This window comes from Alligator sinensis, unplaced genomic scaffold (assembly GCF_000455745.1).
Source record: "Alligator sinensis unplaced genomic scaffold, ASM45574v1 scaffold550_1, whole genome shotgun sequence".
Classification (NCBI taxonomy): Eukaryota; Metazoa; Chordata; order Crocodylia; family Alligatoridae; genus Alligator; species Alligator sinensis.
Genome location: NW_005841980.1, coordinates 1,037,005 through 1,048,167, shown reverse-complemented (window position 1 = coordinate 1,048,167; position 11,163 = coordinate 1,037,005). Strand labels below are relative to the sequence as shown.

Below are 11,163 nucleotides of genomic sequence, written 5' to 3'. Positions count from 1 at the left end.
CATTTGGATTTGCAACGGTCATGGCTTCAGCTGGCAGACGTTAAACTTGAGCTCAATGAATGCTGGAGCAGTAACAATTTCTATCTGGCTTCTGTAGTTTCAGCAGTGGAGGTCCTGGCATCTGAGCATGTGGATGCAGCACACTTGCAGAAGCTGACCCCGCCACGAGGGCCTGGGCCCCTGCCCTGGAGTCGGGCTGCTGGATGTCACCACCTGGGAGAAATACAAATGCCAAGTAAGAGCATAAATTGCCTCTTTCTGTACGGCTCCTCCTTTCTCCAGTTCTCAATAACCACAGCAGTGCATAGGGCTTTGTGGAAAATGTTGGCCTGCGTGTATTCGAGCCAAGTAAATAATTCATTGCACAAACGCGGGTTGACTCTTGTAAAAGAGCAATGCAAAACGAAGTGAGATTCAAACCCGACGAGGGGGGATTCGATGAGGAAAGAAGAAGTCTGAAGGTAATTCAGCATGTGTCACTGGAGGAATCGTTCCTAAGATTATTTTCAAGCGCTCCTGGAGCACAGGAAAGATCCCAGAGGATCGGGGAAAGACTTACCTTTAAAAAAAAAAAAAAAAAAAAAAAAGACAAAAGAAGGTTGTGGGAAAATCAAGATCAGCCGGGCTAACTTGAGTATCAGGAAAGATGCTTATAAAAACAAAAAAAAACCGGTTAGCAATCAATGTCCAAGCGCCTCGAAGATACCAAGGTGATGGAAGCAGCCGATGTGGATTTGTCAAGAACAAATTGCATCAAACCAATCTCATTTCTGTCGGCGCTGGACAGAGCAGCTGGTGTAGCAAGGGGGAAGCGGTACGTGTAATACGCCTTGATCCCATTGAAACAGTCCCATATGATGTTCTCCGAACTAAATGAGGAGAATACGATCTAGATGAAGTTGCCGTAAGGTGAGTGCGTAACTGCCCAGAAAAAATCACATTTGAGAGGATAGTTCGCCCCGATCATGCTCTCAGACCGGGAGGTTGTTTTCAGGGGCTGTTCAGGCCCAGCTCTATTCAATACTGTCTCTGATAACCTAGATGGTGAAATGAGGAGCACACACATAAAATTGGGGAGTACACACCAAACAGGGAGGGGTTACCAACACTTTGGTGGATAGGGTCAGGCTTCAAAATGAATAAGAGAAATTAAGAGGAGGAAATGCAATAAGGATAAGAGCACAACGCTATGCTCCTGGAAGTTTCAATTTTTCTCCCCCTCTTGAGCTTGCTGCAGTTGCCTTGGAAGTATTTGCATTCTTGAAACCCTGGGTTTCTCTTGAGGCAGGTAGTTTAAAAACAGTCCCAATCTGCTCTGAATATTGCATGCAATCTCTCTTTTTTTAAAAAAAAAAAGGAGGAATTAGAAGCATGTTCATTGCTGGGTACAGAGCGTGTCTGCTGCCAGCCAGGTAATGACAGCATGAGGCGGTGTCTTGTCGCATCCGGCTACACGTGGGCGAAAGCGCATGGCTTCAGTAGCAGATGAGGTGTTTTGGGTAAATGTGGTATCTTTTATGAGACCAGCTAAATAGCTGGAGAAATTGTGCATTGCAAGCTTTTGGGTACCAACACCCTTCAGCAGCGGTTTCTTTCACGGGACTCCATCCGCACGCGTTGCGTCCTCTGTCCATTTAACCTGTTGCTGTAGCAGCACGTGAGATTGAGATGCCTGAAAAAAAATTAGAAGGTATTTTAAGATGAATTTGTCCACGATATGGATGGTCAGTTAGTAGGCTCTTTCACAGGGCAGGAGAGGAAAAAAGTATCACTTTAAGGAGAATCACTTAGCTTTAAATCTAGTCTTTTTTTTTTAATTGGGTATTTCACCTTGACCATAGCACACTCATGTCTTTCCATTTATGAACATGTTTTTTGTGGCTGTGTGAACCACCCACAGAAGTGGAAAGGGAAGTCAGGCCACTGACATAACAATACAGGTGGAAAAGATTAAATTAAAGGCATACGCCATGCTTGGAAATGCACGGATGTGAGATGGGGTAAAGAATCTGTGGTCCGCTAGCATCAGCTTCCTCACATCATTACATTCCTTTTGGGACTATGCTAACTCTTATTTGGGAAATATATCCTAAAGAAGGAGCTTGCTTAAAGATCATCCTACTGTGACAGACACTTTAGGAGCTCCAGCTGAAGCAACCTGTTGTAAAAAACCCTGGATTTAGGCTGTGACATTCACTTCCATGACCGCGTTCAAATGTAAAAAATAATACATTTTTTGCAGGAGTGTGTCTGCATTTGGGGATCAAAAAATAGCCGTGATAGGAGTAATAAGGGTCTGTCCTACTGCATTTTTATCTACATGGATGGTCCCGTTCAAGTCGGTGAGGCCACTAATAGTTTTCAAGGGAAAGCACAACCCCTCCGCCAAGCACAGAAAAAGGGGCTGAATAATTAACTACCTTTTTTTCAAAGAAAATCATGCTTTTCACAAAGTTTATCCCACTAGGAAAAGTCCTTCATTAGCTTATATTTCCCTTCATCAGTCCTAACGGTGTGCACACACATTTCTGTCATTCAGGATTTTGGATGGTGTTGCGTGCTGCTGCACTGTGTTTAAAATAGATGTCCTGTGTGTATTGGTGTCTAATTGACTACAGTGTCTGTTGTGCTAGCTTACCTTGCCGCTTGTGACCCGTAGGTGAAGGCACCTGTACATCGGTGATTTCCACAAGCATTTCATTCAGCGTCCGAAACAAAAGGAAGAGGCGGACCAGCGATGATGGGGGAGACTCTCCTGAGCATGCAATAGATGTCCCAGAGGTAAGCATCGCGCCAGACAGTGTCTTCTCTTTTGAAATTGCGTGATGCTTGCTATGTCTCATGAAGCCTGTGTCTCATTAAGTCACTGAAATCGGGGGGGGGGGGTGGAAACTGTGTATTGGATTAGAGTGCTCTCGCATGGCCAGGAAAAATATTTCCTTTCCACTTAAACTGCAGCCGTGTTACTTCCACAGGTGTTTAGTGTCTTGAAGAAGAATTTTTATTTTGGTGGGAAGGATCCTGGTGCATCGAGAGCATTTTCTTTTGTCTTTCATTGCCCCTGGATGGGTCAGTCCCTAGCTTTGCATCTTCTCTGGTACTTTTCATTCAGCGCTTTTTATGGAAAGGGAGTTACAAAAATGTTTGGAAACCATGCAACTCTGCAACCCAGTGTGCACAGCCGCAGCCGAGTGTGTTGGAGGCATTCAGCCTGTTGTTCCAGTTCTGGCATTAGCACACGCACATGCAAAAAAAATCTTTTTAGCACTGATCGGGTCCTCTTCCTTTCACAGCATACATCGTTTTGGAAAGTCATGGCTACCAGCAATCCCACTACAGAGACAGAGGCAGCCCACGCAGGGCTTGAAACTACACCTTGAATGCAACGCACTTGTGGCTACGCTCTGGGATGCTGCAATATGCAATAAGCTTCTCCCCGCACCCTTAGGCTCGCTCACTTTTGCTGTGTTTCTGGCATACAGCCTACAACGCTGTTGAGGACTGGGCTGTTTGACCACCCCTGCGGCTGTAGCTGTGCCCGCAGAGCCCTCTAGCGGGTACCAGAAGATGCAGCCGGGATGTTTTCTGCTGGTATATCACACCGTCTCCCCAAATGGTGTTAACCGACCTGACAGAAGTGCTCGTGCACCAGCATGGCTTTGGGTGTGCATGCCGAATGACTGTCAGCTGGAGCAAGGGGCTGGTCTTCGCCCTCCTCGCTGACACCACCGCCCCAGCAAAGCTTTGCAATGCAGAGCTGGGTTCAGTTACAACAGGAGCCAGGAACCAGTTGGCCCCTAAAAGATAGCGACTGCACAAGCTCACTTGCTGGGCTTCGTGACCCAGAGCAGAGGGGGCCAGCTTTTTTGGTAGGCATGCAACAAATTAACCCTGCATCCTCCCAAAGCATCACTCCAGTCCCCTTCCCTTGCTGGATCTGCTGCTCTGCTTACTGCCCTATGCTCCCCACCTGCTCTGCTCTGCTTTCTGCTCCCTGCCCTATCTATCCCTGTCCTTTTCCCCAGTTTGCTACACGCCACGCACACAGGCTGCCCATGCCACGTGCAGCATATGCCGTGGTCTGGCAGTCGCTGCCTTAGATGGGAAGAGGGAAGTGACATTCAGCACTTCATTGCAGAAGTGACTGCTTTCAAACAGAAAGAGAAGACACTTTGCAGTTCATCCTTCATAGTAGTGGCTCCTCCATCCTTCCTGGCCTTTTGGCAGGATCTCCTGTTGTGGTTGTATGTGCTTTCCACCTCCCCTTCCTCTGTGGATGGTTGCTCTCACTCTGTAGAAATCACGTGTTGACAGCTTGAAATATCCATGACTTTGATTCTTCACAGTATAAAAAGCCCTGTGTGTGTGTGTGTTGTCATAAGCAATTTCCTTAGTGGCTGCTAAACTAATATTTTATGTGCAAATCTAAGCTCTCCGGGAGCAGAAGGATTGCCAAGATTGCAAAAGCGTCATTGAGAGTAGAGCTTGTCCCCGTGGCTGGGTGTTGGCTAACAGTCCTGCTGATGGTACGCGAGAGAGTTTCCCGTGCACCTTGAGGCTGTTTTGGCTGGATGGCATTAACGGGCATGAAGAATACTTATGTTTGTCACTAATGCAAGCAGCTGTGGCTCTGAAGGTAGACGGGGAGCAGCCAGGTCAAGTCAGCAAGTGCTATTTTTAGAGCCATTATGGACCGACACCTTGAAGCCAGTTCTCATCCCGTTTTTCCCTGCCTATCCTGTTGGATCTCTACCAGGTTGACCGATTCCAGCTCCAGATGAACACACTGGGACATTACAAAAGGCATTATGAAGTACAAACCAGGCCCGGCCTCAACGAGGCGCAATCAAAAATGTATATCCCACGATCCCTATCAAACACAGCCTTCCTGGCCACTGACCCCTACTGCAACTCTCCACTAGCAAGTATGGGATGGTCCACCATGAGTCTCCAGCAAATTGTCCTCCTAGAAAACCATAAACTCTCTCCCCTGCTAGGAGAGAAACAGATTTAGAAGTCAGTTCCTGACGGGTATCTTGCCATGGCTTTTTTTCTTTTCTTCCTCCCCTCACTTTTTCACTAAAGAAGTGAATTTAATGGAACAGCAAATAGAATAAAAAAAAATGGGGTGCTCTTCTGGCCACTGTTTGCAGTTTTACAGGCATTAGCTAGAGACAACTGTAAAGCAAAGCCCTGGCTCACATTTTAACAGTCACTTTAAATGCCCATATTATCTGTTAATACCCACTTGTTGTTATTGGAAAAGTCATTAGCCCAATCCTCCCCACTCTCCTCCCATGATCCAGACATCCGGTACCTGCCTGGTAACCCATTTAAGAGATGTTTGCTTCAGTCCTGCACCGGAGACATGGGACTGAATGGTTTTCACCTGGGGAGTGCTGCAGGCAGGATGATCCTTAAGGAAACTGTGTCTGGGGCTAAAGTCAGCTCTTTTGCTTCAGGCTACTGCTAGCATCTCTGCTTTCTGCCCTGACTTCATCTGAACGTGTCCTGAGGGAAGATCTGCTCTTAGCTCAGGGTAACCCTGCCTTTAAAGCAGTCGGGTATCCATGTTGTAGCTGTATTGGTCTGAAGGAAAAGGCAATCAGGACTCGTAGTAGAGATGATTTCTTTTATTCGACCAAGATTTTTGCAAAAAAATTAAAGTTTGGGTTTTTTTGCAAAAATCTTGTTGGTCTAATAAAAGAGATCATCTCTACTATGAGTCCTGATTGCCTTTTTCAAGAAATCCTGCTTTTGCAGGCTAGGGCTTTTACCACCATATGGCTCGTGTTGTTCTGGCTGGGCTGACAGGCCTTTAGGCGCATCCAAGCAGTTTTTATTAAATGTTTTATTGCTCTTTTTCAAGCTAAAGTACAGAATGACAGGTCATAATATTATGCAGCATGGTGTGAGAGAGTGGATTGTGAAGGGGGAGGTGTGGATCCTCATTCATGTGGATCTGGCATTTTATCTAACTAGTAAGTAGCTTTTCAACTACCGCCCCCCTGCCATCAAACACTGTGTACTGAAGTGCATTCCCATTGCTTGCCCCAGCAAAAATATTATGCATGCAGAGATTAACCTTAGGGGGAACCTAACTTAAAATTGTCCAACACTTCCCAGATTTCCTGTGCAGTTTGAGCAGCTTTGACCCTACGCTGGATCCTATGAAACCTAGGAACTATGAAACTATCCTCGTCCGGCTCCCGCACTTGAGTCACTTCTGCCTGAGACTTAGACATCTGCTTCTAACCCACTGTAAGAAAAACTCCAACTTCTGTAAGTCTTCTTGGAGAGATTCATATTGTTCAACCTGCATCCACAGCCAGTTCTGGAGCTGTGTCGGGTACCAAAAGAGGCGCTTCCTCCAGAGGAGAAAACGCATCTTGTAATTCTGCCCTCATGACGTGGTTTTTACATCCACGGGGAAAAAAGCAGCCTAATGGTCCAGGGTCTCTGCCGAAGCCGCTGGCATCCCTGCTTTTTCTGCATTGCGGATCCCCCTTGCGCTCCTTCCAGCAAAAGCTTCCCCAACACGTTTTCATCTGGACAAAGATGTGATTAATCTCTGCCACTTCTGGGTCACGTAGCAAAGCTTGGCGATTTAGGTCTCCATCAGCTTTCCCTAGGATACCAAGTCACAGGGAAAATGTACTCTCCAAGCTTACTGAGCATGGAGTGGATTTGAGGGGATTTCTACTAATAATGCAAAGTTATCTCTAGTAATGCTTTCCTAGGAGAGATGATTTCACTATGGCAGGAGGAGATCCTGGTTTCCAAATTCCACTTGTAAATGGGCTACTGATACCCTTAACCGAGCAAGGCAATTCTTCACACGAACATTTCAGCTATAATAAAGAGGGAAATGAGGACCGACCGTTGTAATTGGTGCATGTTTGCATAAAAAGCGTGTTACGCTTGGCGAGTTAAAATCCATCTCGCAAGGACCAAAGATGATGCTGTAGCTCTGACTCTTTCTGCCTCATTCACAAACTTTTCCCTCTTTAAATGTTGTCCTTTTAGACCATCGGCCATCGTTTTGGGAATATCCCCGTGAATGAGAAGGAGACGCTTCCTTACTTCATCTACGTGGTGAAGAACAAGAGCAGGCGGGACCAGAAATCGGAAGGCAGCTAGAATGAAAACTAGATGGACTTTGGACAAGAAAAAGTGAGGTGTTAAAAAAGCAGGTTGTATCCTATGCATTTTAGGCCTATATGGACTATTAAACAATATCGGGGTTTCTTTTTTAAAAAGCAGTAAATACAAATAATTGAAAAATATAGACACTCTTGGCCAGGAGTATGTTAAAACACGCATGTGTGTGAAGACTGACTTGCCATTTCAACGCCATTGGAACGAAGAAATAAAGATCATAGGATGTAGGAAAGAAATCGGTGGGATTTTTACGACGGAGTTTGTGGAGGCGGTGCAGTCATGTACTTCTGGAAATCTTCTGAATGTAATTTAGGTCACAAGGAAGACTTGTTCCATGGTCTCAGCTTGCACCCCGAAAACTGGCACCTGCTTTGGCACAAGGTTGAAACCGCAGTAGAGGAATAATTCAAAACCGAGGTGCGCAGGTTGGAAGCGTGTCTGAGGCTTGCTCCCACCTGAACCCGCAGTACCTTGCCTTAAAGCAGTGCTTCAAGTCCCCAACTTTGGCCAGTGCTTCAGTTCAGCAGACCTGCTGCGGTGAGCACCGTCTGCTGAATCCATGATGAATTTTTCATTTGGTGTAACAGGGAAGTTAAACGGCTCTTCCCAAACTTTTCTACCTGCTTTACCTTATTTAAGAACTCGGTACTCAACTAAATTCAGATAGGCATTTGCAAACGCCTGCTTTTTCTCAGAACATGCGGTTATTAAGGCCAACGGTACAGATTAATACCCTGGTTTAATTGTATTGTTAGCGATGTCCCTGTTAGTCTGCACAAGTTCATTTGTATTTCTTGAATTCGAGGCTCAGTGGCAGTCGGTGAAGCAGCAGGGTGAGGCACCAGCCTTTAATCTTTGTGTCAAATCAGGTATAAGTCACAAGTGACTTGAATTTTCATACCCAATCTGGCCTTTAGCAAATCCACGTCACACACCTGCTGCGTGGTTGGGTCTCGGTTTCAGACATATCAGGACAGGGTTAGTAGATCTGTTGCCATTCGGGAGTCCAGTGTATTGGCCCGAGTGGATGATATTTGAGACGGGATCTACCTGCACTGTCTTTGGCAATGTTTCACAAGCATCATACATACCTGTCCTAAGACGAATCCTGCATAGCACACCGGTCCTCTTTGCAAGTGCGTGTTTTAAATGTTACGAAGTTGAAATTGTGCTGATTTTTTTTGTCATGTCAAGCCGTGGTACTCTTACCAGTCTTTGCAACAGAATGCTATTTTGCCAAAAAGGGACTAAAAGAGGGTGGGTTGTGACTTACAGCTCTCCAGTGACCTCCAGTCCACTCAAGATGAGCCTTGTGATTCCCAGCATCACTCCTTTCCCCGGCTGGTCTGACCTTCGTGTCTTCATTCATTTCTGATCTGCCAAGACTCTGCCTCGTGAGCATATTCTCAAATGAGCCTTCAGCAGCCAAGTAAAAGTGGAGAAACCTGGTGACATGCAAAAAACTAGAACTCTTGGTTCCAAAATGATACCTTTTATTAGACCAACTGGAAAATGGCAAGAAAATTGTCCTTTTCTGCAAGCTTTCGGGATCAAAGTCCCTTCGTCAGGCTCTGGGAAACATGTAGATGGTTCAAGATGGTAAAAAGTCCCCATAGGTAGGAAATAAACTTCATTTTTGCACCTAGTGAGCACTTTGCTGGCCGTGGGCTTCAATACTCTGAAATTGGATCTAGCTTTGGTGAATAACTTGACATAAGAGTTGCAAGCTCAACTTGGTACCGCATAACAAGACCTGGAGAGCTTCGGCATTAACTTCGTGAACTTGTAAATAGATGCATCTGCGAAGGTGATACCGCTCGAAGCCACCTGAGTTCATTTGTAACGGCTTCAAAGGGTCTGCTTATATTCCCAAAGGAAGTCGAAGAAACATCAGCAATTTTCAAAAGCCCCGTGTTATGTGCAGGAATGACGTCCTGTCGCAGGACTGTCCCCTTTTAATCCAAAGCTCTGGGCAGTGCAGGTTGTTTCGGACATCCTCACAGGCTCGATTCAGCATGGATTTTAACAACATCTTGCTATTTATCTTGAAAGGACTTTGGCACAAACAGCAAAGGAGACTGCAGGTTGGTGAGGGAGTGTCTTGCACTGGTAATTCATAAATGTTTGACACCATGGTGGTCCCTTTGGTAACGAACAGGCAAAATCACTCCATCGATCAAAAGAGACTTCTTGATTTAAAAGGAGTTGGGACAGACACCTTGCAGGGTCTTCGTGGTTTTCTGCAGAATCTGCTCACGTAAGCAGAGGGCCGGACTCGATGAGTTCAGGAGCAGGTTTGCCTAGACCAAAATTAAACAACACCCCTCGTTTTCACACATCAATGAGTGTGTCGCCCTGTTTAACAGCCAGGAGCAAAATGCTTCTTTTCAACCAAATACAGGGGCAGGCTCCATCTGCTCCAGGGGTGTCCACGCGAATGCTTTTGTGCAGAGACGGGATCCAGAAAACTTCCTTTTTCTGCAAATGATGCACATTTGGATCGTGGCTTTCACTCTGCAAGCTGTTATCCTTCACAGACCGTCCTTGTGAGCTGGGATGGTGAAGGAAGGGCTGTTTACCAGCCTTTAGCAGTCAAGGTAGACAGCTTGGCAGCAGAGAAACCTTGGGTTGTCGGGTCCCTGGCACCCTCTTGCCTTGTAGACATTGGCAAATGCCTTACTCTCTTGTTCTCAATGTAGACGGAGCAAAGAAACAGCAGCAAGAGCACCGTCGGCACGTTCAGGGGGAGGTATATGTGTGGCTCCCGTGCTAAAACATGAACTTGCACATCAATTCAGCAGCAACAACCATATTCAGGGGAACCTGTGGTTCTTGAAGAGTCTTTAGTGCTTGATTACCAGAAATGCAACAATGCGGTTGTCACCGTGTGTCATGCCATCACGTATATTGGGTTCCTTATGTCACATCCCAATCACAGGTAGTTCCCAACTTTCCTTGCCTTTTTGTAAATCCTTTTTTGAAAACCCTCAATGTTTTTGAGACTCAGAGGTGTGAAACCACATGGGGAGCAGCTTTGGGATGGGGTTTGGTTGACAGGTGGGAGAGCAGAAGTTGCTCTAGTTGGCCTGGTTCATTCACACAAAGGGGAGGGTTGAAATTTGCATTTTTATTGTTTCAATTTTTTTTTTCTTTTATTATTTTTGGGGGTTTTTTTCAGTTTTACAAACTTGTTTCTGTCTAGTGGGCTATGGGCCACGCACTTGGGCGGGGGTGGCAAGGCCCTCGGAAGATGGTTTGGTCCAAGCTCTCGGTGGGTGGAAGCTCCCCGGTGCAGGGGCCCGTACGAAGGCCTCCACCCCAATTAAGCACTGGGTCCAGTTCTCCTTAAGCAGTTCAGTTGGCTTTACGGGGCTTTTTCTCAGAGGCAAAGCCCTCGGGTGTAGAGCTCGGCACCGACGTGCTTCCCGCAGGGGGCTAATCGCATCCTGCAATGGTGCTCCTCTGCTCTTCGACGGTTTTTGTTGAGGGGAGCAAAAAAATCACTGGAGAGTTCATGCCTTGATCTTGCAGGGGGTGAGCAGGGCAGCTCGAAGTGTGCAATGAGGGAATTGGGCTGGGATGGTGGCATTTTGAGGAATGGAAAGTGCAGTTGCTAAATTAGCCAAATCAGCGAGGGAAGGAGGGGGAGAAAGCCCCTTGCAAAGCCCAGTCTGCGATGCCTGCATCCCCGGGTCTTGCCGGGACCCAAGCAAGCCGCTGCACTGAAACGCGGTGTTTCTTGGGCAGTTGAGATGCAGAAGGGCGGAGCGCAAGGGCTGAACCAGCTTTCCTCTTGTAGCCCAGTGCATGTGGTCACACCTCTCAGGGGATTCAGGAGCACTCTCCTTGGTACAGTTCACCAGTCTGGTCTGCAAAATACCACGCGTGGCTTTTGAAAGCCGGACTTGGTCGTTTGGGCTCAGAGCTGTTCTCCTGATAGGAAATCTAGAGCCAACAGAGCCCAGAGCAGGAGCTTATTTCAGAAGAGTTGTAATAGCAAAG

The 11,163-nt window shown here is 46.5% G+C and overlaps 1 protein-coding gene across 1 annotated transcript; it reads left to right on the top strand.

Moving 5' to 3' along the window:
- Positions 1-683: 683 nt before the first annotated feature.
- On the top strand, positions 684-7,140 carry SAP30L (SAP30 like). Its single transcript, XM_006039442.1, is given in 5 exon segments — positions 684-814; positions 2,666-2,704; positions 2,706-2,781; positions 4,757-4,921; positions 7,027-7,140. Coding segments are annotated over 5 exon segments (525 nt in total).
- Positions 7,141-11,163: the final 4,023 nt, after the last annotated feature.